General features: G+C 37.8%; 1 protein-coding gene across 2 annotated transcripts in view; it reads left to right on the top strand.

The window, feature by feature from the left end:
- Window positions 1-507: 507 nt before the first annotated feature.
- CFAP299 (cilia and flagella associated protein 299) overlaps window positions 508-27,803 on the top strand; it is a 619,623-nt gene continuing 592,327 nt past the window's right edge. The window contains exons 1-2 of one of the 2 annotated variants that reach the window (XM_036279669.1): window positions 508-657; window positions 21,282-21,412. In XM_036279669.1, the coding sequence (XP_036135562.1) occupies window positions 547-657; window positions 21,282-21,412 (242 nt within the window). In that variant the 5' untranslated portion in view covers window positions 508-546. The remainder of the gene's footprint in view (window positions 658-21,281; window positions 21,413-27,803) is intronic. The other variant, XM_036279661.1, reaches the window with a different exon arrangement.

Here is a 27,803-nt window from a genome sequence, read left to right on the forward strand (position 1 = left end):
TCTTCAAAGATATTTTCTTTGAGTGTCTTTCCTTTGGGAAATTCATAAATTCTTTTTCATACTCAAACACTAGCAATTATTTGCCTTGATGTTACAATTTTTTTCAAATAATTGGTTTTGGCCACAGGACCATTACCTAAGACTTCTGTTCTAATAAACTCTCCTGTCAAAAAGGGACCTTCAGTTACCAGAAAACTAACCTCCTGCATAACATTGTTTTAGAATACGACTAGAAGAGCTGACCTATACTAGTTTGTCTACATATCCTGGCAGTCCCATAACTTTAAATTTTGGATTGCACTTTGCATCTCCATGGCTGCACATTTCACCCAAATCGGAGTCAGCTGATGGAAATCAGACCAGAACTGGACGTGGGTAACTCGAGACGGTGTTCCCCGGAGTTAGGCGGAAGCCCGAAACAGTAACGGCACCTGGGGGCGGGATTAACGCCCAAAGCTCCGCTCAGTTCCCAACCGCTCAACAGGCACCAAGGGGGTGGAACCTTCTGCCTCTGTTGCTAGGGACGCTTCGGCCCAGGCAACTGTAATGGATCAGGAAGAGGGGCTTTCGGCGGTGGACAATATAGTCACTCAGTTCAACACCTATGAAGATTTTCTCGACTCGCAGATCACGACCGTGGACTTGTACTACCTGGAGGTAAGGGCGGCAGCGCCGCGGAGTGGCCACCGCCTTCCAGTCTCTCGGACCCTCCAAAGCGTGTGCCCGCCCCCCCCCCCCCCCCCCCCCCCCGCTTCCCAGCTCGTGGGGTGTTCGCCCCCTAGCGGCGAACGCGGGGCCGCGCAGTTTCCCGGGGGCGGAGGTGAGTCGCGGTGTCCTTCCCACCTCGCGTTGCGTTGTCTCAGCCCAGAATTAGGGCCCCTGGTACCACCAGGGCCGAAACCCGCCATGCGCTGGCTCGCGCATGCTGGGGAGTGTTGCATTTCCGTCCCTTGGCCGCACCTGCCACCTGAGGGCCTGCCCCCTGCCCGAGGCGGTCTCCTGTAGCTGGTGCCTGCAGTCCGGCCTGCTGGGACTGCGGGAACTCAGGTCTGACGCCCTGCTTCTCTTTCCTTCGCTAGTTCGTACTAAAGGACAGAAGGCTGTGCTTCCAGGGCATGTGGCAACACTAACTCGGAGTATCTGGTGTTAGATTGGGCATCTGAGTCCACAAACCCCCACCGCACGCTAGTTGGTTCAGAAAGCCCTTTATTTACCGGTCCATGGCTCCTTGTGTCTGCATATCACTGACTCACGTTTAGTGTCAACTTTTTTTAGTTGACACTAAAAAAAGCTTGCAACACAGCAAAAGTGGACATAATGAGATTGGCTAATGTCTTCCGCCCAGAAACCGTGCCCCTCCTTGCTTCTTAAATGTGTGTGTGTGTGTGTGTGTGTGTGTGTGTGAGAGAGAGAGAGAGAGAGAGAGAGAGAGAGAGAGAGAGAGATGGGGAAAATGAGGGTGTCTGAGGGGAGACAGAGTTCTAGTCCTCTCAAGGAGAACCCCAGTGGACAGGAAAAGAAGAGGCTACCCAACCTCAGAAGCGGGAGGTGAATGGTGGGTCCCTAGAGCCCTCATATATTCCCAAACCAGACCAAGTGAATGGGCACTGACCTGGAGATCTGCTGTTCTGGAGCCAAGCCACAGAACCCATAATTGTCCTCTTCCTCTTCAGGCCGGAGAGAACAAGCACCACTATGTGGTACCAAAGCACCCCGAACTCTGCAGCCAGCTTCCCCAGCTCCTTACCGGCAAGAGCGTGATTCTGAATTGTAGTGTGAGCGGACATTTTTAGACTCCAAACATCTCTTTAAGCGAGGTTTTACGTAAATGTGAATTCCAAGGTTTAAACAGTGCTTATTCTCCAAAACAAATTAATGTGCTAGATATGAACCTAATTTTAAGGAAATAGGAACATCTAATTTTAGTTTTATCTCTGCACAAATCAGTTGTGCGACCCTGGACAAGTAATTTGATCTTTCTGGAATAACCTGTTAAAAAGTAAATCTAGGTAGTATTTTCAATATAGCTTCAGGCTTCAAAAAGAAGCCCCCTCTCCCCTTTACACAAGGATGTTTATATTGATTTTAGAGAGAGAGAGGAAGGGGGGAGAGAGAGATGGCCATGAGAGAGAAACATTGATCAGTTGTTTACCAGGGACTGAACCTACAAACTAGATTATTGAACCCACAACCTTTTGGTGTGCTGGATGACACTCCAACTAAGCCATCAGGCCGGGCAAAAGCGAGCTTTTTAGTATTTTATAAAAGTTATGTGTTTAAAGTCGTGAAATTGAATTTTATATCTTGCATCGGAATCACTGGAAGAGGGAAAGTAATGGTGCTAAACAATGTTTGTATCTAAAATTTTGAATGTTTTAAAAAAATTAAATAGAACCCAGCCCAAAAGGCTCAGTGCTTGAGTGTCAACCCATGGATCAAGAGGTCACAGGAATGATTCCCAGTCAGGCACATGCCCAGGTTGTGTCTCCATTCCTAGTAGGAAGTATGCAGGAGACAGCCAATCAATGTTTCTCTCTCATCAATGTTTCTGTCTCTCTCCCTCTCCCTTCCTTTCTCTCTAAAACCTCAATAAAACATATTTAAAAGAAATGAAATAGAGACAATAAACATCCCAATAGAATAAAATCATCTTCATAGCACATATGGAAAATTGCCAAGTGTAAACTTAGAATCATTAAGAAGGGTGTCATTTTTTAATGGGTTTTCCATGTAAGTAGAGTGTAAAAACATCAATATTGACTAGGAGTAAGAGATTAATACTTTGAGTTTCATCAATCAGAAATTTAAAGGTCTTCAAAATGGAAAATGGTGATTATATTTAGGAGAATGATAAATTTACTTTTAAATTTGGCATTGATAAAGCTTTTTCTTACTGTACTTTCATAAAAAAAAAAAAACAAGATAAAGATATAGTTGAATGATGATTTTAAGACAAGTATATGTATTTTTGGACTGAATAGTGAAAAATTTAAAGTGCTATTACCTCTGGGGACCTATATTTTCAAGTACTTTCTGTGGATGCAGGTTAATTGCCCATGTATGTTGCACAGGGACAAGTGGAATCCTTCAAATTTTTCAGTGTTATGGCTAGTATGGCAGGCATGTGTCAGGGGTCATGGATCAGGTATGCTCTCTGTAAGGTGACTCTTGTTCTTTATTTGTGTGTTGAGGTGGGGGGAGATCATCAGTAATTAACTTTGGTTAGAATGGAGCAAATTTTAAATGGTAAATGAGACATAGCATATTATAGTTAGAAGACCCTAGAGCCATGAAATTTGGATTCTAAGTCTGTATTGTGTTTTTTTTTTAATTTGAAATTCTAATAATTCATCTGCAAGATGACAGAGTGGGACTAGATTACATTCAAGGGCTTTTATGTCTGTAAACTTTTATGAGTCATCTGTACATCCATCTGTCCATCCATGCACCCATGTATTCATCCAACTATTTAATTAATAAACCTTCACCAAGAGGCTATGGTAGTAGATATTGCCTTCATTGCTAGGAATTTAAGTAAGAATCAGTTCTAGACTTGATCTTAGTCCCCTAGCTTTAGTACAGTGTTTATTGTCAGCCTAAGTTTTATTTATTAAGCAAACATTTTACAAGTATTTACTATCTCCCGGGTACTCTTTTATTGTGTCAGGTATTGTTCTACCACCAAAAGTTTTCAATTAATTTCAATAAAAATGAGTACCAATGATTCACATACAAAATGGCCATGTTGTTTCTGCTGGATTCTTTTTCTAGTCTTTTCCACCTTTATCTGTGCCCTTGGTAGCTTTCCTGTGAGGTCATTAACCAGGCTCTTTTGGCTTTGGGTTTGTTTCAGCCAGAAGGAGATCAGAGAGCTGGAAGAGAGTAGTTAGAGGTTTTATTCCCTGTCATCTTCCTCCTGGTTGTGGTTTAGACATGGCTGCATTCCTTAGGTTTGGCCAACTTCTCATTCCATCAGCTATAACACTCTTTTCAGATGCTGGCAGCATTCCCTGTTGTAGGAACTGTTTCCTCTCTGGTCTCCTTGTAGGACTAATGGTGTTCATGACTTCCCACTGCTAGTCCAAGGATACATCACCATCCCCTATTGGTTTCCTACCCATATCTTTGTAAATTGTACTTTTATTCTTCTAATCATCTCTTTTAAGTTTGCCTGCCATGACCATGACCCTTTATATTATCATTTCACATCTCAGACGACTATACGTATACAACTAGTGTATGAATATAATGACCACAATGCTTTTCATATGATGCTTGATTAGGAAGGAAAGAAAGTAGGAGAGAAAAATGAAGTCTGACACCAGACTTCAAATAGTTATATTTGATGAGCTGGAGAGGGGTAAGGTGGTTAAGGAGGATCAAAGAGGCTCCTCATTTTATGTCTATTGTGCTCTCATTTTATTAGGTATCTATAAACTCTTAAAATAAATTTATAACAGTATCAACAATTAGATTTATTTCCGCTAATTCAAATAACAATATTTCTTTTGGGTGTTAGTATCATCTTACCTAAATAAACCAACCCCCTAAATCAATATACAAATACTTTAAAAGTGTTGGCAACATTTTTGCACTGTGGTTTCACAGAATCTTCCTTGGTAATTTTTTCATGTTAAATAAACATACTACCTTCATTTCAACGGCTGTCTGTGACAACTAAAAGTTCTACGTTAGTTGCTTTTCTCAGATAAGAAATCTAGGGGGTGTCTTTAGAATTATTTAAAAATTTTGCTGATGAATGAATTCCAATCACGGCTAAATTATGTTCAGAGATTAGCAATGTGGAACTTTTATTTGGAGATTATCTTCCCATTATTTAGAAAATAAAATAAATCATACAAATTAAACCATTTGGATATAATCTTAAATTTATTTGGCAGGCATTGATTAAGTGAGATTCTAAGAAATAATTCAGAAACATAATTTACCATGATTATACAAAAAGCCAACTAACAACCATTGTAGTTTTTTTCCATTATTTATTGCATCAAGTTACAGAGTAAATACTGTTCCCTATGAAATATCTTAATTCATGTATTTCAGAATCAGCTATACTCCTTTTTGTTTATTCAATAGAAAAAATTGGCATAAATTCACTGTTCTCTGCTTAAGAGGAGTCATATATTTTTCTTTTACTAAGTTCACAGAGGTACCTCACTGTGAATTTACTGAAAGAAAAACATATGATTGTAAAAATATATAGTTTCCTCATGGACATGAATTCTGATGATCAGGGAGTGAAACTGAACCAAGAACGCCACATCCTCAAGACTCCCCAAACTTTCTCACAATGATAAAATTAAAATGCTATGAGCTAATATCATCTTCAGTGTCTCAATCCCCTAAAATCTATATTCTCTGTACATAAAGTATTTCCTGCTCAATTTTTATTTATATTGACTTCAAAATCTACTGCTGGGAGGAGACAAGAGTGAAGGCAGAGGATATTCCCCAGATGAATGTGTAGAGTTAGACAAGACAGGGTGCTGAAGGCAAAATGTGGGAGAACAACCAGTTCTAAGGCTGAGAATGGAGGTGGTGCTGACAAAGGAGAGTATGAAAGGGGTCAGAAAGGTAGGAGAAAACAAGGAGGATAGGATGACTCAAGCTAAGAGCAGCTGGGTAGCAAAACTAAAAACCCATGAAAAACATTTACAAAAGACTTGTTGAGGGTTATTCCTATGAACCCCAACATAAAAGCAGATGGGGAGAAGCCATCATAGCCATGGCACCTAAAAGCTATCATCCATGGGCGAGAAAACCAGAGGAAACAATGGAGCATCTAAAAGACCCCCCCCCCCCAAAAAAAAAGAAACTACAAATAGTCAATAGGTAATCACTGGAAGTGGAGAGGTCCAATTTGAGAACAGCAGCTGAAACTGGCAAGGGTTTTGTGACCAGGGGTTCAGATCCCTCAGGAATGAGGGTCTGGTTCACTACACTCAATATGCCACCAGACCACCAGAGGTATTGAGGGTGAGGAGAATCCAGACTGGATGGTGGAGGTAGGAGATGATGAGTATTTATTGTCCTGAGCCAAGATGCAGCAGCAAGTTTTGAAGTTCACCCCATTATCCTAAATAGATATATTTTTTTTAATCCTCGCTCAAGGATATTTTTCTATTGCTTTTAGATAGAATGTAAGATAGATAGATAGAGAGAGAAAGCGCAACATGGATTTAAGAAACACATTGATTGGTTACCTCCCGCACAACCCCCACCGGGGCTGGAAATCAAACCTGGAACTCAGGCATGTGTCCTTGACCAGAAATTGAATCTGAAACCCTTCGGTCCTTGGGCTGACGCTCTAACTGCTGAGCCAAACTGGCTAGGGCTGTATTTTTATTGTATATTAATATTTTCATTATATAGAAATATATACTATTTGTTATTGGTATTTCCTACATAAAGGTAATATTTATATCTTTTTATAACTTAAAATATCTAATATTAAGTTGTGGAGGCATTTTAAAAAATGAAAGTATATTTTATTTATTTTTTAAATTTTTATTTATTCATTTTGGAGAGAAAGAGAGAAACATTGATTTTTGTTGTTCCATTTATGCATTCATTTGTTGATTCTTTTTTATTTTTCTTTTTCTTTTTCTTTATAGATTATTAGAGAGAGAGGAAGGGAGAGGGAGAGAGAGATAGAAACACCAATGAGAGAGAACATTGATTGGCCGCCTCCTGCATTCCCCCCACTGGGGATTGGGCCCACAACCTGGGCATGTGCCCTGACCGGGAATTAAACTGGCAACCTCTTTGTGCATGGGTCGATGCTCAACCACTAAGCCACACTGGCTGGGCTGTTGATTCTTTTTAAAATTTTTATGAATTGATTTTTAGAGAGGGAGGAAGAGAGAGAGAGAGAGAGAGAGAGAGAGAGAGAGAGAGACCGAGATAGACAGACAGAAAGATAGACAGATATCAATTTGTTGTTTCACTTAGTTATGCATTCATTGGTTGATTCTTGTATGTGCCCTGACTGGGGATTGAACCTGCAACCTTGGTGTATTGAGACGATGCTCCAACCAGCTGAACTACCTGGCAAGGGCCAAATTTTGGAGACTTTTTCATCCCATTCTACATAGCTTCCCCTATTCTTTATAAGTTGCTGCATTGAATCCATTGTTTATTTATGTTGCTTCTTTAGAAATTTGTTTTCCTTACAGAGTATCACAAACAACAGTGAAATGAACATCTTTTGTACATCCTCCTGTGTGCAGTAGTAAAATATATTAAAAAGTAGAATTGTTAGGTTGTAATGGACATAGTCAAAGTGCTCTCTGGAGTAGCCATTCACTCTGCCACTAGCAGTAAATGATACCCTTTGTTTGCCAATATCATATATGAAAAAAAACTAATTGTTTTAACTTTAATTTCCCTGAATATTAGTGAGGTTGATCATCTATTTACATGTTTCCTGGCCATTTGCATTTCTTTTGTGAATTGCCTATTGATATCTTCTGCTTCTCCCTCCTCGCCCACAACTTTCTAAAACCATCTTTATTCCCTTTAGATTTAAGGGAGTTAATGAGGCTGAAACCCTCTTCAGTTTTCTACCACAAAACTTATAAAACTAACTTCATTTCTGCCCATCCTCTCTTTCTCCCCTCCAATGTTAATGGTCTACCATGTGCAGAGCCTATCTTTCTACTCACTAAATATGTTATCATTTTGAGCACCCATTATCATTATAATGTTTTGAGAATTTTTCCAACTCTGAGTCCACCTTATCAAAGTGGAGGCAGAGATTCACTTTCTCAGTTTCCCTCGCTGCTAGTGGATCTTCATGGGATTAAGGCACCGCCAGTCATCCACACCTGCTTTAGAAAAGAGTAACGTGAGGGAAAAAGTACCTTATGGAATCCGTTTTGTACTGAATTTGGTGCTAGATGCAGTGACAGAATTTCTCGGGTCTAATGTCAACAGATGAATTGTGGTATCTGCTTTCAGTGGTGGCGGCAGAGGGATATTTGCTTTGCTCAGCTCCACTCCATTCTATTTTAGTCTGGCCTGGTCTGCTGTAACAAGCCTTCTCCAGTCTGCTCCACTTTGCTCTGGTCTGGCAAGAAAACTCTGTGTTTCAGCTCCACCAGGGAGATGTAATATTCAGTGGAAAGGGAAAGTGCATTCTGAGCCTGAGGGGCGCTGACTTACACAGAGAGAAGTCCCAGCCTCTGGTCCCTGATTGGTCTGTCCTCATGCAAATGAGGACTCCAAATCTTTTCTGTTTGATTAGGTCCAAAAGCACTGTTCTGATTGGTCAGAATGGAGACACTCTGGTCACTAGAGATGCTAATGGGGATATAACTGTACAGCTGGACAAGGAAAGTCTCAGTGTTTCTGGACCACACAGATCCATTTGCCTGCATGCATCAGAGCCCAATAATACATGAACAGGGGAGCTTGCAGCAAAGAAAGTACGGCTTTATTTACAGGACGTGGCCCACATCTGGAGACAGGTGAGCTAATGTCCAAAGACCTGGCTCCTTAATGGCTTCCAGGGTATAGGTTATATAGGGGGGAAATCATTAATCATGGTGACTAAGGGAGTTAGAGTTGTCTCTACTGACTGGTTGACGATAGGACAGGGGGTATTTGATTAGTGCATCTGGTCCCCGGGTCAGCCATGGTGTCTCTGTCTAATTTCACTGCTTTTCTGGTCCTGGAGCTGAAATAGAGCTGAGGGCTAGATGTCATCTCTAGTTGGACTAAAACTCGTTCCTGATTATTTGCTGCTGATCAGAACCTTATTGTCCTGAGGGCTTAATGATTAAAGGAATGGTTATGCAAGGGAGAAAGAGGCAGTGAGTCAGGGTGCTGGATGAGGCCAGTTTGAATCAAAAGAAAAGAGAAAAGGTCATATTAAAGAAATGAAGTTTCTATGGGATTACATCAGTTCTACTGGGTGAAAGAGGATTCCAGCAACTCCTTGATAAGGGGTGGCTGGGACTGCAGGAACGGTGCAGGCAGTGCAGTGCCTGAGGCAGGCAACTTGGAGCAGGCTTCTCCACACCTGCGTGAGAGGCCCCCATTGAGAAATGGCTGCTGGGTTCCATTTTATTTCTTTATTTTATTTATTTATTCATTTTTTATCCTCACCCAAGGACATTTTTTGATATTTTGTTCAGATAGAGTGGCAGGGAGAAAGAGAGAAACATCGACGTGAAAGGGACACATTGAGTGGTTGCCACCCGCATGACCCAACCAGGACCGGGGACAAATTGCAAGCGAGGTACGTGCCCTTAGTGGGAACTGAACCTTTGTCTCTCTGGACCACAGGCTGACGCTCTAACCACTGAGCCAAACCAGCCAGGGCTGGGCTCCATTTTAAAATGTTAGCCAACAGGAGCCCTTATTGGTAGGTATCGTCTTTCCCAGGGTTAACATAAGTGAAATAAGCTAGTCACAAAAATACAAATGCTGTGTAATTCTACTTATATGGGTTACTTAGGGTAATCATTTTTTTTTTTTTTTTTTTATCCTCACCCGAGGATATTTTTCCATTTTTTGTACAGATAGAGTGGGAGGGAGAGAGAGGAAGGGAGAGAGAGAGAGAAACATCGACGTGAAGGGACACATCGAGTGGCTGCCACCCGCACGACCAACCAGGGCCGGGGACAAACTGCAACCGAAGTACATGCTCTTAGCGGGAACCGAACCCGGGTCTCTCAGGACCGCAGGCCGACGCTCTAACCGCTGAGCCAAACTGGCCAGGGCTACTTAGGGTAATCAAATTCACAGAGACAGAAAGTAGAATGGTTGTTGCCAGGGTTTGGTTAACTACTACCAAGTTTCAATTTTGTAAGATGAAAGAATTCTGGTAATGGATGGTGGTGATGATTGCACAACAATATGAATGTACTTAATACCACTGTACAGCACACTTAAAATGGTTAATTTTATATTTATATATCTTTCCATTATTAAAAAGTAATTCAGAGTGTCAACAACTTTCCTATAAAGGACAATCAGCTTGATCTCAGAGTTCTCATTCCCTATAGTGATTCCTAGAAGAAAATGGAGTACTATCTTTAAACTTACTAGAAAATTTTATTTTGAACATAGAATTCTGTCACTGGCTGGATTAGATATTCTGTTTGGCCCTTGAGATCTATATTCTATCCTACACCAACCTGCTCCATGCTCTGTACCCCAAGAGCTTGACTTCTGTTGATTGCTTCAACTGAGCTCCCTCTCCCTTTGGCCATTTGGGTTCAGTCAGTTAGAGGCACCAGCCAGACATTAGAAGCCAGGAGGAGAGAGAAGCTGGGCATTTTCATCAGCCTCATTTCATCTGTGTTTCAGGTAAGCAGGGCATTTTCTCCCATCAAGTCTCAATTTATGGTCCAGTAACTCTTTTCTACAGCTATCTCTCTGAGTTCTATTAACTGTTCTCTGCCCTTAACTCATTTGGACTAGTTAATGACTGTTAATAGTTTTCTTCTATTTATAGTTGCTGGCTACAGGGTACTTCATTGTCCCTCTTGGGTTTCTCTTAACCCTGTCTATATTTTGTTAATTAACTCACTCATTTAATTTCCTTCAATTACTCCAATTGAATATATCGTTTATTTACTGCCTGGCCTTTGACTAATAAACTAGAAAACCTAACATTCAAATGAGAATTCAAAATACTTTCTTTTTGGAAAATTAAGGACTCAGAAAATCACCTACAGATCTCTTCTAAATTCATGACTTGAGCAAATGCTTCATATGTTTTCATATAGATTTTCAAATTTATTACTATAGACTTGTATATAGTTTTCTTTTATCTATACTTATGGCTCCTTTTGATTTCTAAAGTTATTTATGTATTCTTTCTTTTCCACCATCACGTTTGTTAAATGTTATATATTTTATTGGTCTTTTTATTTTTAATTTATTTTTATTTTATTAATTTACTTTTGTTAGAGATGTTTCTCTTTTGTCCCCCATTGACACCTTCCTCCTGACCCCCCACCCCCCACAGCATTGTTGTTTATGTCTTTTGGTTATGCGTACATGCATATATGTTCTTTGGTTTCTCTCTCTGATTGGTGTTTTAGGCTTCTTAGGATATATTCCTAGAATTGGGATCACTGGGTTCAATGGCAGATCAATTTTTAATTTTTTGAGGAAACACCATATTGTTTTCCATTGTGGCTGCAACAGCGGTGTACTAGAGTCCCCTTTACTCGACAGCCTCACTGGCACTTGTTATGTGATGATTTGTTGATGGCAGCCATTCTGATAGGTGTGAGGTGATACCTCATAGTCGTTTTAATTTGCATCTCTCTGATGGTTAGTGATATTGAGCATTTCTTCATATGTCTCTTGGCCATTTCTATGTCCTGTTTAGAGAGGTGTCTATTTAGATCCTCTGCCCACTTTTTAACTGGATTCTTTGTCTTCCTTTTGTTGAGTTGTGTGAGCATTTGATATATTTTGGAAATTAACCCCTTATCTAATGTATTGTTGGCAATTATGCTTTCCCATATAGTGGGTTCCCTTTCCATTTTGATGCTTGTTTTTTTGTTTGTTTGTTTGTTTTTTTGTTTGTTTTTGCTGTGCAGAAGCTTTTCAGTTTGATGTAGTCCCATTTATTAATTTTTTTCCTTTGTTTCTCTTGACATAGACATTGTATCAGTGAAAATTCTGCTGTGTGTGATGTCTGAAATCTTGTTGCCTACATTTTCTTCTAGAATTTTTATGGATTCACAAGTCACATTGAAGTCTTTTATCTATTTTGAGTATTCTTGTATTGTGTAAGTTGGTGGTCTAGCTTCATTTTTTTGGCATGTAGCTGTCCAATTTTCCTAGCACCATTTATTAAAGAGGCTGTCTTTATTCCACTGCATGCTCTTGCCACCTTTGTCAAATATTAATTGAGCATAATGTCTAGGGTCAATTTCTGGGTTCTCTGTTCTGTTACATTGATCTGTATGCCTGATCTTGTGCCGGTACCAGGCTGTTTTGATTACAGTAGCTTTGTTGTATAACCTGACATCTGGTATTGTGATTCCTTCTACTTTGTTTTTCTTTTTCAAGATTGCTGTGGCTATTTGGGGTCTTTTTTGGTTCCATATAAACTTTTGGAGTATTGTTTTTGTTCCATGAAATATGTTTTTGGTATTTTGATGGAAATTGCATTGAATCTATAGATTGCTTTGGGTAGTATGGACATTTTAATGATGTTAATTCTTCCAATCCACAAACAAGGTATGTGCTTCCACTTTTTTGTATCTTCCTCTATTTCTTTATTCAATGACCTGCAGTTTTCTGAGAAAAGGTCCTTTACTTCTTTGGTTAAGTTTATTCCTAGGTATCTTAGTTTTTTTGCTGCAGTGGAAAATGGGACTGTGTTTTTAGTTTCTCTTTCTGTGAGTTCATTATTGGTATATAAGAATACCATCAATTTCTTGATGTTAATTTTGTATCCTGCTACTTTGCCAAATTCATTTATCAAGTCTAGTAGATTTTTGATGGAGTCTTTAGGGTTTTCTATGTACAATACCATGTCATCTGCAAATAATGACAGTTTTACTTTCTCCTTTCCAATTTGGATCCCTTTTATTTTTATTTCATGTCCAATTCCTGTGGCTAAGACTTCCAGAACTATGTTAAAGAAGGGTGGTGAAGAGGGCATCTCTGTCTTATTTCTGTTCTTAAGAGAAATGCTTTTTGTTTATTTCCATTGAGTATGATGTTGGCTGTGGTTCTCGTATATGGTCTATACTATGTCAAGGTATGGTCCCTCTGTTTCCACATAGCTAAGTGTTTTTGTCAGAAATGGGTGCTGGATTTTGTTGAATGCTTTTTCAGCATCTATTGATATCATACTATGGTTTTTATCTTTCATTTTTTTTATGTGGTATATCACATTTATTGATTTGTAAATATTTTATCAGCCTTCCATCCCCGGGATGAATCCCACCTGGTCATGGTGAATAATTTTTTTAATGTATTATTTGATCCAATTTGCTATTGTTTTCTTAAGGATTTTGGCATCTGTGATCATCAGGGATATTGGTCTGTAGTTTTCTTTCTTTGTAGTGTCTTTATCTGGGTTTGGAATTAGAATTATGCTGGCCTCATAAAATAGTTTGGAAGACTTCCTTCTTCTTGGATTTGTTGGAATAGTTTGAAGAGAGTGGGTGTTAGATCTTCTTTGAATATTTGGTAAAACACCCCGGCTTGGGTTTTTGTTTGCTAGGAGTTTCTTGATTACATCTTCAATTTCCTTAGTTGTTATTTGTCTGTTCAAGTTATTATTATTTTTTTTCATCTCTTCCCAGTTTAGTTTTGGGAGACTGTTTCTAGAAATTTGTCCATTTTGCTTAGATTGTCTAATTTGTTGGCGTGTAATTGTTCATAGTATTTGTTAATGATCTTTGTATTTCTATGGTGTCAGTCATTACTTCTCTTTCATTTCTGATTTTCTGTATTTGGTTCCTCTCTCTTTGTTTCTTGGTGAGTCTGGCTAAGGGTCCATCAATCTAGTTTATCTTTTGAAAGAACCAGCTCTTTGTTTTGATCTTTTGAATTGTTTTTTAATTTCTATGTCATTTATTTCTGCTCTGGCCTTTATCATTTCTTTCCTTCTACTTGCTCTGTTTTTTTTGTTTGTTTGTTTGTTTGTTTACTTTCTAGTTCTTTAAAGTGTTGGGTTAGAAAGTAAATTAGACATTTGTCTTGTTTCTTGAGGTAGGCCTGTAATGCTATGAACTTCCCTCTCACACTGCTTTTGCTCTGTCCCATAGATTTTGTGTTGTGTGTTCATTGTCATTGATTTCCAGGAATTTTTAAATTTCTTCCTTGATCTCCTTGGTAATCCATTTGTTGTTTAATAACATACTATTTAGCCTCCATGTGCTTGAATTTTTTGCCTGTTTTTGTTGTAGTTGAGTTCTAGTTTTGTGCCATTGTGATCTGAGAAGATGCTTGATATGATTTCAATCTTCTTGAACTTGTAGAGACTTAGTTTGTGCCCTAACATGTGGTCTATCTTTGAGAATGTCCCATGTGCACTTGAGGAGAATATGAATTCTCTAGTTTTGGGTTGTAATTCTCTGTAGATATCTATTAAATCCATTTGATCTAGTGCATCATTTAGTGTCTGTTTTCTTGTTCATTTTTTGCCTAGAGGATACTATGATTCCCTATGCTATGATTGTATTGCTGTTGATTTCCCCTTTGAAGTCCTCCAGAAGTTTTTAAATATATTTTGATGCTTCTATGTTGTGTGCATATATATTGACCAAGGTTATATCCTCCTGTTGGATAGATCCTTTCAATATTATGTAGTGGTCTTCTTTGTCTCTAGTTATGGCCTTCATTTTGAAGTTTATTTTTATCAGATATGAGTATTGCTACCCCAGCTTTTTTTCCCTTTCCATTTGCTTAGAAAAAAATTTTTTTTTCTTCACTTTCAAACTATGTGTGTCTTTTGTTGTGAGGTGAATCTCTTATAGACAACATATATATGAGTCATGCTTTCTTATCCAATTAGTTACTCTCTATCTTTTGATCAGAGCTTTCAATCCATTTATATTTAAGATTATTATTGATATATACTTATTTATTGCCATTTTTGTTTATTGTGGTTCTATTTTTCTTCCTATTTCTTGTACTAATTACAGCAGTCCTTTTAACATTTCTTTGAGTGCTAGTTAGGTACTAATATATTTCCTTAGCCTTTTTATTTTAATCTTTTTTTGTCTGGGGAGCTCTTTATTTCACCTTCTATTTTGAATGATAGCCTTGCTGGATAGCGTAGTCTTGGATTCAGATCCTTGTTTTTCATGACCTTGATTACTTCATGCCATTCCCTTCTGGCCTGTAATGTTTCTTTTGGGAAGTCAACTGATAGCCTAACGGGGGTTCCTTTGTAGGTATCCTGTTGCTTATCTCTTGCTGCCTTTAGGAATCTTTCTTTGTCTTTAATTTTTGGCATTTTAATTATTATGTATCTTGATTTGGGCCTGTTTGGGTTCTTCTTACTTGGGACTCTCTGTGCTTCTTGTACTTGTATGCCTTTTTTCCTTCACTAAGTTAGGGAAGTTTTCTGTCACTATTTCTTCAAATATATTCTCTAACCCAGTGGTTCTCAACCTTCCTAATGCCGTGACCCTTTAATACAGTTCCTTATGTTGTGGTGACCCCCAACCATAAAATTATTTTCGTTGCTACTTCATAACTGTAATTTGCTACTGTTATGTCTTAGGCAATTCCTGTGAAAGGGTTATTTGACCCCCAAAGGAGTCACGACCCACAGGTTGAGAACTGCTGCTCTAACCCTTGCTCATTTTTTCTTCTTCTGGAACTTCTATGGTGCAGATATTGTTATGTTTCATATTATCTTACAGTTCTTTTAAGCTGTCTTCCTATTTTTTTAATTGTTTTTCTTTTTGGTTCTCTGATTGGGTGATTTTTTTTTTTTTAACCCTGTTTTCTCATTCACTGATCTGCTCCTCAGCTTCCTCTACTCTGCTGGTTATTCCTTCCAATGTGTTCTTTATTTCTGCTTTATCATTCTTCACTTTCAGTTGGTTGTTTTTCAATGCTTCTATATCTTTACTCATGATGTTGAGCTTCCTCATGATTATTACTCTGAACTCTACCTCTGATATCTTGCTTAATTCTACTGCATTTATTTCTTCTCCAGTAGAATCCTCTTGTTCTTTCATTTGGGATTTGTTTCTGTTATAGCGGTTTGGCTGTCTCAATGGGTTTTGGAGCCTAATTTTCCCTGTGGGTGTTGGTGTTCCACTGGTTGGTACCTTCCTCTACTGGGCTTGGATGAGTGTAGGAGGACCCATGTTAAACACCACTGTCAAGTCTTACTTTCCTGGGTAGATTGGCAAGCCATAGAAAGGTTCATTTATTCTCTAGGTTTTGCCTGGAGGCTGTTAGTCTCAGTTACTTGATGAGTCTTGATTTGTAGCCCTTAGCTGAATGAAAAATCCCTCACATAAGAGGATTTCCAGTGGGTGGGGCACTTGCTTGGTATCAGACTCTAGATGTTAATGAGCCTAATTTGCATTTCTCTGGCCTGGCCTTGTGGTGTTGAATTCCTGAGGGAGGGGCCGGTTGCTTCTCCTCAGGGCTGTGGGAAGGGGCTCTTTGAGTAAGATGGTTACTGTGAGGGAGTGATTTCAGCACAAAACTCCCAGTGTCCACCCTTCTAGCTCTCTCCTGAGCCAGGGGCCCCAGACTCTCTCCCCACAGTTCCGGTCCAATCTGCCCTCCCTCTGCCAGAGCCCAAGGTGAGTAGCTATAGCTGATTTGGTGCTTTTTAAAACCCCTCCCTTTTCAGTGGGAAGTGCTCACAACTAAAACAACCCTGCACAGCTATCCGTGGGATCCTAGCCCACAGTCACGTGCCTCCGCAGTTCCTACCAGGCTTAATTTGGCATCCTCTTTCTGTTCTTGGTTTTACAGGTTCTTTTCAGCTGCTTTTCAGTTGTTTTTTTCCTATGATTTATCTTTATTTTAGTTGTAATTCCAGTTTGGTCCTGGGAGACAGTCTGTGTTGCTTCCATTCACTCTGCCATCATTTTTCCTCTCCAAATCATTGGTCTTTTTTACAGACTAAATTCTCGGCTTTCATCAAGCAATCAAAGCTTCCTAGATTTGTATATCTTAATTTCTATTTTATTCATTTTTTGTTTTTATTAATTTTTTTCTTCTATATTATTTAGATTTATTTTGTTCTTTCTCTACTTTCTTTAATTGAATGCTTTCTTTTCTTCCTAGTAAATGCATTAATGCAATGTTTTCTATGTATTTTATTAAGTTTTAATACATAATTTTCTTGCCAAAATTTTAAATCTCTGTATAACAAAATATATAATAAGTAAGTTAAAATACAAGAAATTGCCTGAGAATAAATATTTGTAAAATGTATAATCAACTTGCTATCTGGGATATAGCCCTATAAATCAATAAGAAATAGATAAAATTCAATAGAAAAATGAGCAAATATAACAAATAAACAATTCTTATCTGGGAAGTAAAATAATAATTATATGAATAGTTGCATATATGTATGGATAATGGAAATCATTTATGGAAAGAGTTTTTAAAAATTATGACACTGAACTAAATATTTTCCCCTTTCATGGTGGGAGGGGTCTTTGTAACTAACCTGCTGCTAAGTGGCCTGCTTATCCCCAACCCCTGAGCTCCTCGTGTTTTTTCCTTAAGGCTTTTGGCACACTTACATTTTTTATTGACACAAAATGTCCTCTGGAAGCTAACACTTGGGTACCCAAAGTCTTGACTTCATTGCAGCTATTTAGAGGTGATTAATAACTCTTGCTTCTGCTTTCCATGGATTATTGTGCACTCTTTACCACTGTATAAAGGGCTTATAATGTGTTTAGTAAGATCAGAGAACTAATTCCAAGTAACCAAGGACCAATTCAGAGAACCCATCCTTAAATTTCTGTTCCTGTCAACCTATTACCAATGGGTAATTGTGAATCATTCAGGGTTCATTCAGAGAAGTAAAACACACACACACACACACACACACACACACGTGTCATATATATATATATATATATATATATATATATATATATATATATTTTTTTTTTTTTTTTTCCCCCAGAGATTTGAACTTACATAATGAGAACTGTTAGGCAACCTGTTTCTTTGGTGTCTGGTGCTGGAACCAGGAAGGAAAGGGATGTGAGAAGAGGAGGGAGCAAGGTCATACTGAGATCTGCAAGGAAGAGCTAGAAGTTACCAGATAAACTGGAACCTGTATCAAGCCCTCAACTCCTTTCCACATTCCAACTTTGCTAATGGGGGTGATTTGCAGGAGAAGCTGCCACTTTTAGTCACAGAGCTAAACATGCTCATGCATCTGGCCCAGTAGCCGGGGAAGCTGAAGGGGAAGATCCTACAAGAGCTAGAACAATATGGTTGCTTTTGCTCTTCTGCCTTCCAAATCTATTGCAAATGTCTCTTGTGGCCTAACCTAATCTGTAACTACCTAAGGGAGTAAATTATGGGAAACTAAGTTCTAACTTAGCTAGGTTGACACAATACAAATTGACTATATCTGCCGTGTTTTAATTTTCTCAAGGAGAATTATTTATGTCTGACTTAATTAAAATGAAAAAAAGTTGTAATTTAAATTTTCTTAAATCATTTTATAGGATTTGCATAATTCTGGCATCAACTCAGAAAAGGATAGCACAAAATAGAAAGCTAAAGATGAATTTTACTTATGAACTGGATGAAAAGAAATGTAAAATGAATCCAGGAATATATTAAGAAATAATAAATCAGTGTAAGAGTAGTGTGATTTATCATAGGATGAACCCATGACATTAATAAATTAAAAAATAAAGTAATATAGTAATATCTATAGATGCAGAAAAAGCATAGAATAGAATTCTAAATTTACTCATTTAACTTGATAAAGAGTATGTAGCAAACAGTTGTAGTAAACTTCTTATTTAGTGGTTAAACATTTTAGCATTTGAATTAGCTTAACTAGTACTCTTAATTTTTTTAGTGGCAATCTGGCCAAACCAATGCTACAGTGAAAGAAAAGTGTTATAATTATTTGGAAGGAGTCAGAATAGTATTACTTATAGGCAGCATAATAACCATGAAAATGCAAGAAAATGTACTGGCACCCTGTTAGAACAAGTCAGCGAGTTTAGTCCAGAAATCTAGGATTGAGCTACAATTATTTTCCAGCAATAACATAACATCAAATAACACCAATAAAAGCCAACCGAACTCAGCAGCCTGTGAGCAATGTCAAGCGTTCTAGTAGCCATAGACTTTTTCTTTTTTCCTTCTATGGATGAGAAACACCTGTGTGCCCAGTTGCTGGATGCCACTTGTCCCAGACTACTCGGTGAGCGAAGCCCACTACTCCTCTACGCTCGCATCTCGTGTGTGTGTGTGTGTGTGTGTGTGTGTGAGAGAGAGAGAGAGAGAGAGAGAGAGAGAGAGAGAGAGAGAGAGAGAGAGCGCCTGAAGTCAGTATAGGGAGTGAACTGTGCAGATACAGCCACAAATCCATAGCTTTCCAGGAACCCGCAGGGGTGGAAGTATTTCAGTAGTGCTGAAAATTAAACCTGGAACACTACTAATCCAACAAAAATGTCTTTCAAAAATTAAGGTGAATTTTTTTTTTCAGTCAAACAAAAGCCAAGATAAGTTGTGAGCAGACCTGAACTACAAGAAATGTTAAACACAGTTTTTTAAGGAGAAGGAAAATTATTTATTCGTAGGAGAGCTGGATCTACACAAAAGAATAAAAAGCCCTAGAAATGCTAAGTATGTGAATCAATAAAAATATTTTATTTCTCAGTTTATTTAAAGATAATTTTTTAAAAAGATAATTGACCATTTAAATAGGAGAGATGACTCATGATTCCAGCAGTTAGAACAATTAAATGAGGCAACCATCTTCAACTCTTAACTTGTTTTCTAAATAGATCCTGTTGTTTGTTGAAATATACATTAGTGTAGATGAGTGAAGAACTATCCAAATAATTTTGTGTGGCCCAGGTAAGGCACCTAGGAATGCATAATTCACTCTACCTAAAAAGTTAACACAGCAACTTTCTAACAATCTTTGCTGTATAATATATTCTGTTGACCACAAGGAATTTATAATCTGTTAGAAGACCCTTGGAGTCTCACAGAGCTAAACTGAGAGTTCTTCCCATAAGCTCATGTTTAGTAATATATTTAAGAAAATTTACACACAAGTTATCTAAATTTTGTAAATGAAACCCAAAATCTGTATTGCTATTTCTATTAAATATGAATTCCACTAGGTGGAGACATTTGCCCAGTTTTGTGGTTCCCCCTAAAGCAGCCAGAAACAGCCAGCACAGTAAGCAGGGGAACAAGTCAGAAAGGCTAGTAGCCTGGACAAGGTCTGATGCTTTGCACTATATTAGCTTGGCAAATGTATCCACATTGCTACACAGAGTGCAGTATTTGCGTTTAATGTTTAACAAAGAAAAGTAGCAAGTTCTCTAGGTTGATAGTATAAATAATTTTTGTTCTGTTCCAATAATTTAAACTTTAAAATAGCCACTATGGGTTGAATACATTATTAACCATGCATCTTAAATTTTCTCATTTGATCTTGTTTGACAATTTTTGTATTCAGCATTGATGTATTAATGATCTATAACAATAATATATATTCTGATTCTGCTGTATTTCAGGTATTTCATATTTAATTAAGATGTTAATATAAGGACCATTATTACTATATACATATTTTTATGTAATACTTTCATTTTTAAAAATCCTCACCCAAGCATATGTTTTTATTGATTTTAGAGAGAGAGAAAGGAAAAGGGAGGGGGGAGAGAGAGAGAGAGAGAAACATTGATTGGGATCCACTGGGGATCCTGGGGATTGAACCCGAAACCTGGGTATGTGCCCTGACTGGGAATGAAACCCGAGACCCTTCAGTGCATGGGACAATGTTCCAACCAACTAAGCCACACCGGCCAAGGCTACTTTAGTCTTTATATTAGTAACTGAAGGTAAATCGACACCTCTTCAAATTATGGGAAACAATAATTTTTGAATGTGCTATACAAGTGACAAAAATGTGTGAGACAATTCTTGAAGTAGCTAAAATAGAAAAGGTCCAGTATATTGTGGGAAAAAATTTTTTTTTTAATTTGAAACTTTTTGTGGTCATCTTTGGTTTCTACTTTTTGTTTTTATTGGTGCCAACATTATATGGAAACAATATCTTTTTACTTCAATAGGAAATTCATCTGCTCTTTATTTGGTATTTGAAGTTATAATGCTCTGTGTCATCAGTTAATTTACTTCAAGGAAGTAAGTCTCTGAAATGTTGAATTTTCTGAAAGCAACCCAATTCTGTTTCTGTGAGATTGGTTTTTTTAAGTCTTTCTTGTATGACTACTATTGTCTCTAATTTTATTGTTTTAAAGATTCTCTATTAATTATCTACATCTGTTCTCATAAATTGATTAAAAACACAACCGACTTTTGTCTTTCAATCCCTTAGAGAAAACTTAGTGATTGATTTATTTTTCATGTAACATCTGTGGGAAAGGGATGACAAATCAGATGTTTATAAAAGTATAGTATTGTTAGAAAGAATTCTAATTTTTCATACCTAGTAGATCGTGTACTGTTTTAAAACAATACATTTGATTTTTTACTTAAAACAATTAATCAGTATACATTGGGTAAGATAAGATGTCTAATTCATCCACAAATCTAACAGTTGGCATTCTCTTTAGGATGAAGGCCTGGCCCGCCAGTTGGTGGAGCTAGGCTACCGAGGGACTGGAGAGGTGGTGAAGAGGGAGGATTTTGAAGCAAGGAAGGCAGCTATAGAGATTGCCAGGCTGGCTGAGCGAACTCAGAAAAAGTAAGTGTCCATGTTTCAAATCTAGATTTTATGGTATATTGTGGAGCCCCTGGAAGAATACATTTTGTTGTCATTTGGAAACACTGGTTGTTGTGTGTTGAACTTCAAATATCTTAAAAGTGTGTTCTGCAGGTCAGGTGCTGGAGGAACCCTGGTAAGCTTGCAAGAAAGCCACATGCAATGCTGTGGTACTCAGTTAAGAAAGATAGTCATCATACCAATCAAGTCCTGTAAAACGTAACTCAGTATCATTGGTTTTATGTATGTATATACTAAAAATATGAGTGACTTTTGCCTTAGAATTCTTTGTACTTCTGAGGCCTATAAAGATTTGGCATTCTTATGTTCTCACAGTTTTGTAAACAGTGATTCATTCAACCCTATTAATGATCACCGGCTTTTGTTACCATGACTAAGATATGGTTATATAAAATATGAATTTAAAAAAATATCGTAAACATGTTATGAAAGAGATGTATGCCTAAAAAGAACTGTATGAATCTGGTCAAACCATTTAAAAAAGACTTGACAAACTGTCTATTTTCTTTTTAAAAATGAATGCTAAAGTTGTAAATGTGGGAGAGAGTAATTACTTAGAAATAGGTGTATTCTTCCTAGATAACACTTTAAAAAGTATCCAGTCATTATGAGTATAGAAATCATCCATGTATTTATTATAAAAAATTAAATTTGATAGTAGAATACGAGTTAGTTCTGGGAATGTACAATTTTAGGTTATTGTCCTAGTGGTTATTGTGTTTCAGAACCATAGCATATTAGAATTTAGTATACTGATATTTGGTAGTAATATAATAATTTTTTATTGCTGTCATAGCACATTACTACAAACAGTGGCTTAAAATAATACACATTTATTTATGTACTTATTCATAGTTTGGTAGGTCAGAAGTCAGAGTAGAGTGACTGAGATGGGTTCTTTGCTCAATATATCATAGAATTGAAATCCTGGTTTTGGCTGGACAGAGGTCTTCCCTGGAAGCTGTAAGGATGAGTCTGCTTCCACACTTATTCCGGTTGCTGGCCAAGTTTAGTTCCTGTGGGTGGAGGGCTGAGGTCCAGATTCCTTGTCAGCTGTCATTTGGGGAACAGTCTGCTCCTACAGGCTGCCTATTCCTTCTTATGCTTTCCATGTGGTCCCCCATCAGCAAGAGTGGGTCACTATTCTCTCACCCTTCAAATCTCTCCGACTTCCCCTTCTGCAGCGTCTTTCCTGACTCCAGCCAGAGAAAGATCTCTTCTTTTAAGAGCTCATGTGATCACACTGGATCCATTTAGATAACCCAGGATAATCTCCCTTCATTACATCTACAAAGTCTCTTTTGCCATGTAATGTAGTATATTAGCAGGTTCTAGAGATTCATAGGCATCCTCGGAGGGCGAGCATTCTATTTACCACAGGTAATTTATATAAAGCTTCAATAACTTTTGTCAACAGTTACACTAAAATTCTATTCTTAGAAAATTGAAATGTATACAGTGTGACATGTCTTACATAAAACATCAAGGGAGTCTTCTCCTTCTGTAGATATCAATAAATGCTTATTAGTCAGGAGCAGAAGTAGACATTTGTGAGATTTTATAAGGAATTAGTGTATATTCATATTTTATTGAAGATATATATTATTTCAGACCAAGATGAGTCTGTCATATTTAAAATGTAAATTTTATCCATGTACATGTCCATTTTGTATTTGAGGATCAAAGTGGGTATTTACTCTGTGTAATAGACTCTCTAATTGGCCAGAGCTGGAAGTCATTAGACTACTTAAATGCCAGTCATGGGAGACTAATCCCTACCCAGAGCTGCTAGAATCGGAAAGCCCTTTCATCTGCAGATCTTCTCAGCCTCCCTTTGTAATGGGTGGGCTCCACATGTTTCCTCTTGTCCCATGTGGGAGTCACTTTGCTCCCTTCCCTGCCAGATCCATTGTACTGTTATTGGCAGCAGGGCCAGTAGAGACTGTTCTAGAGCCAAACATGCACTGTGCCTGTGTTTGCTAGAGGATCACTTTGAAAATATGCATGAACATCTGACTACTTGCCAACCGGTACCAACTTGGAAATACTTGATTCTGCTATTGGATTATCTTACATTAACTTCTCTAAAGTTCAGTGAGCAGCCCCAAGTAGCCCACAATCGTCTGTTCTAGCAATCAAACAGCACCCATTTCAAGAAGTACTGGCATCTAAGAGTATGTCACTTATAATACTTTCATAGGGGAAAGAGTCTGGATAGATGAAAGTTAAAGATATCAGAAAGGGATATTTTGCTAGAAGAAGGCATAAGGTGAAGAAGATTATACTGGGCTATTCAGTGATTCACTTATACTCTAGAACATAAGACTTAAGTTCCTGCTCTCAGGAAACTTGAGGATTAGATAAATGAAAGACAATTACATTGCTGGTGGAATGTTAAATGGAAAACAGTTTGGCCGTCCTTCAAAAAGTTAGACATAGTGTTTCCATATGACCCAGCAATTGCATGCGTAGGTATATACCCAAGGGAATTAAAAATATAGGTCCACTTAAAAACTTATACACTGATGATCATAGAAGCATTATTCATGGTACCCATAAAGTAAAGCAACCAAAGTGTCTATCAACTGATGAATGGTTTAAAAAATGTGGTATATAGATCCGATGGAATATTATTCAGCCATAAAAGGAATTAAGTACTGTTACAAGCTATCACGTGGACAAGCCTTAAAAATATTAGGCTAAGCAAAAGAAGCCAGACAAAAATACTACATATTATTTAGTTCCTTTATATAAAATATCCAGAATAGGTAAATCCCTACAGACAGAAGCAGATTTGTGGTTGGAAGGTTGGAAGGAAGAGTGAATGGAGAATGACTACTAACAGGCATGGGGATTATGTTTGAAGTGATAAAATGTTCTGGAATTAGATATTGATGATGCCTGCACAACTTTGTAAATATACTAGGAACCATTGAATTGTATTCCTTAAAAGTTTGAATTTTATGGTACGTGAGTTATATCTCAACAAAAAGACAATTCTAACAGAAGATAATATATAACAAAGAATATATCTGTCCTAGTTGCTGTGGTGACACCGCAAAGTAGTACTACGTTGAGATTTGGGGGCAGTGAAGAACAGGGAAAGCTCGTCTTAAGGTATAACTTCTAAATTTATTCTGAAAGCATAAATAGAGTTAATCAGGTAAAGAGGAGCATGAAGATGGACGCTCCATTTTGCCTCAATTCTATGATAAGCTCTCCTTTCACAAATCATTCTCCCTACCTCTTGTCTTAATTTGTACCTCTTCCCTTGCTGAAACTTTTTTTCCTTTGCCAGCTAGAGGCCACACATTTCCATAATTACTTGGTGGTTGTTGGTGTTGGTGGTGGCCAGGTTCGCTATTCTCCTAGCTCTCCCAACCTTTGCTTCATAACCATCTCCATTTTCACTGCCATGTAAACCTCCCTCTCATCTCTCCCCCGTGGAGGTTTGTTCCAGCTGGGTGCAATAGTCACAAGGCAGAGGCTGTAAAGGGGGAAATGAGGGATGGGAATAGTTTAGCTGGTGGTACTTTGTTAAGACTGAGTATTCTTTTCCCCAGGGGCTGGCCATGGTGTTCAGTGAGGTGACCATCACAAGCTCCAGAGAATTTCTATTTGTATTGAGAAGTTCAGTTGATTTCCACAGGCAATGGAGAGATGGACTTTGACTATTCACATCGCAAGTTGAATATTGGGTTCTTGGGGTCTGGTTAGTTGTTATAATTGAGTGTTGCTCAGGCTGAATATTCTTCTGGATGACCTTGTAAGATCATCATTCTCTTTGCTGTGGGGCAGCTGATCTTTTTAAGAGATGAATTAGCCCTCTTAAAACTGCGTCTGGGTAATGACCTTATTTTACTGAAACACAGCATCTAAAACATAGACAGATGGATTGAGTGGTAGCCCTGATGGAGCTGGTAATAGTACTGGCTGGCTCTTGTGTCTTCTTGAGAGACTTGATGATGAGTCTTTGGAAATTCCTTTAAAGGTTCCAAATACTAGCCTGATAGGAGCCTCAGATGCTGAATGTAAAGGAATATGGAGAATATTTATAGTGATTTAGGGGAAGGTACACATTCCTTTTATCCTCATGTATATCTAGAACTAAATGTAGAAGCTGGGCAAGACCATAAATTTTCTTGTTCTAGCCAATCTAGTCAAGTTATCTATCATCTGTCAACAACTTTCTGTTATGATTTGGAGATGTTCTTATCCTGATTATGTATATATTTGTCAGAACTCATCAAATTAAACCCTTTAAATGTATCAGTAAATCTGACTTTCAAAAACTGAATTATAAAAATATCCTTTATTAAAATTAAAAATAAAATCAAATAACAAACAAGCAAAAATAAATAAAGGACTTTCTGCCTGGCTTCAATGAGTATGTTAACTGACAACCTCTAGTGAACTCTTTCTTGATCAGCTTCAGCAATTCAGCAGATGTCATGTTCTCAGGGTAGCCTCCATTAGTCACTGGGCAAGACAATGGTTTACCAATATGGGACCTCTAGCAGGCAATCTTTGCTTTGCAGACCCCCCATTGGTCTGGCAGAGACTTTCCAGTGGGCATTAAGTTCTGATCAATCTTGCTTCTGTCCTGCTCAATCTTGCTTCCACCCTTTTCAGGATAAGAACATCTCCATCACCCCAAAATGCCCCTTGGTATTTGTGCCTTCTTCCCAGCCCCTGACAATCACTCGTCTGATTTCTGTACCTAGAGTTTTGCCTTTTCCAGAATGTCATATAAACAGAATCATATAACATGTAGCCACTTTTTCACTAAGTACAAGATTTTTTAGATAATCTGGTTGCATATATGTCTTTTCTTGTTTATTACTCAGCAATATTTCATTTAATGGATGGACAACAATGTGTATCCACCCAATTCCAGTTGATAGTTGGTTGTTTCAGTTTTAGGCTTTTCTGATAAACCTGATATAAATATACATAAGTAGGTTTTTTTCTTTTTTCTTTTTTCTTTATTAATTTTAGAGAGACAGGAAGGGAGAGGGAGAGAGAGATAGAAACATCGATGAGAGAGAACATCGATTGACGGCCTCCTGCATGCCCGCCACTGGGGATTGGGCCCACAACCTAGGCCTGTGCCCTGACCGGGAATTGAACCAGTGACATCTTGGTGCATGGGTCGATGCTCAACAACTGAGCCACGCCAGCCGGGCCGTAAATAGGTTTCATGAGGACATGCATTTCCATCTATTTTAGAATGAAATTACTGCTTCGCATGGCAGTTGTATGTTTAATTTTATAAGGAGCTATCAAATAGTTTTTAAAAGTATCTGTGTCATTTTGCTTCCCCACTAGCAATTTATGAGATTTTCAGTTCTACTTCCTTGATAACATGGTATTGTCACTTGTTAAAGTTTTAGTCTGTATAGCAGCTATAATGATATCTGATTATATTTTTAGTGTATAGTTCCCTACTAAGTATGCTGCATACCTTTTCATGTGCTTATTTGCCATACATATCTCTTTTTTTGGTGAAATATATTCTTATTATTGATTATAGGTGCTTTTTTATATATTCTGGTTATAAGTGCTTTACCCAATACACATTTTGCTAATGTTTTACCCCTCCTTGTGCATTGTTATTTTTAAATTTTCTTAATAGTATCTTTTAAATAGTAGAAAATTTTAATTATGGTGAAGTCTAACTTATCAGTTTTTCTTTAATGATTCAGGTATTTTTGTGTATCCTATCTACAAATTTTTTTGGTATTCCAAGATCACAAATATTTGTTTTTCTTTTTCTTTTTTCTAGAACTTTTAGAGATTTAGGCTTTATATTTAGATATATAATTCACTTTTAGTTACCTTTGTATATTTTGCAAGATAAGAGTCAAAGGTTTTTGTTTGTTTTAATTTTTAAATTTGGATTTCCAGTTGTCAGCAATATTTGTTGAAAGACTATCCTTTCTCCATTGGATTAATATATATATATATATATGTATATATTTATTGTTGACAATATTACAGAGGTCCCCATCCCCTCCCCCCCTTTACTTATCCTCCACCCAGCCCCTACCCTACCCCAGGCCTTCACCACACTATTTTTTGTGTACATGGGCTATGCATATAAGTATGCAAGTTCTTTGGCTAATTTCTTCCCATCCATCACCCCCTCCACTCTGAGATTTGTCAGTCTGTCTCATGCCTCCATGCTTCTGGACCTATTTTGTTGGTCAATTTATTTTGTTCATTAGATTCTACATATAAGTGAGATCATGTGATATTTATCTTTCTCTGACTGGCTTATTTCACTTAGCATTATAATCTCCAGGTCCATCCATGCCGTCACAGGGTAAGAGATCCTTTCTTTTCACAGCTG

This window comes from Molossus molossus, unplaced genomic scaffold, assembly GCF_014108415.1.
Source record: "Molossus molossus isolate mMolMol1 unplaced genomic scaffold, mMolMol1.p scaffold_m16_p_1, whole genome shotgun sequence".
In the NCBI taxonomy this organism is placed as follows: Eukaryota; Metazoa; Chordata; class Mammalia; order Chiroptera; family Molossidae; genus Molossus; species Molossus molossus.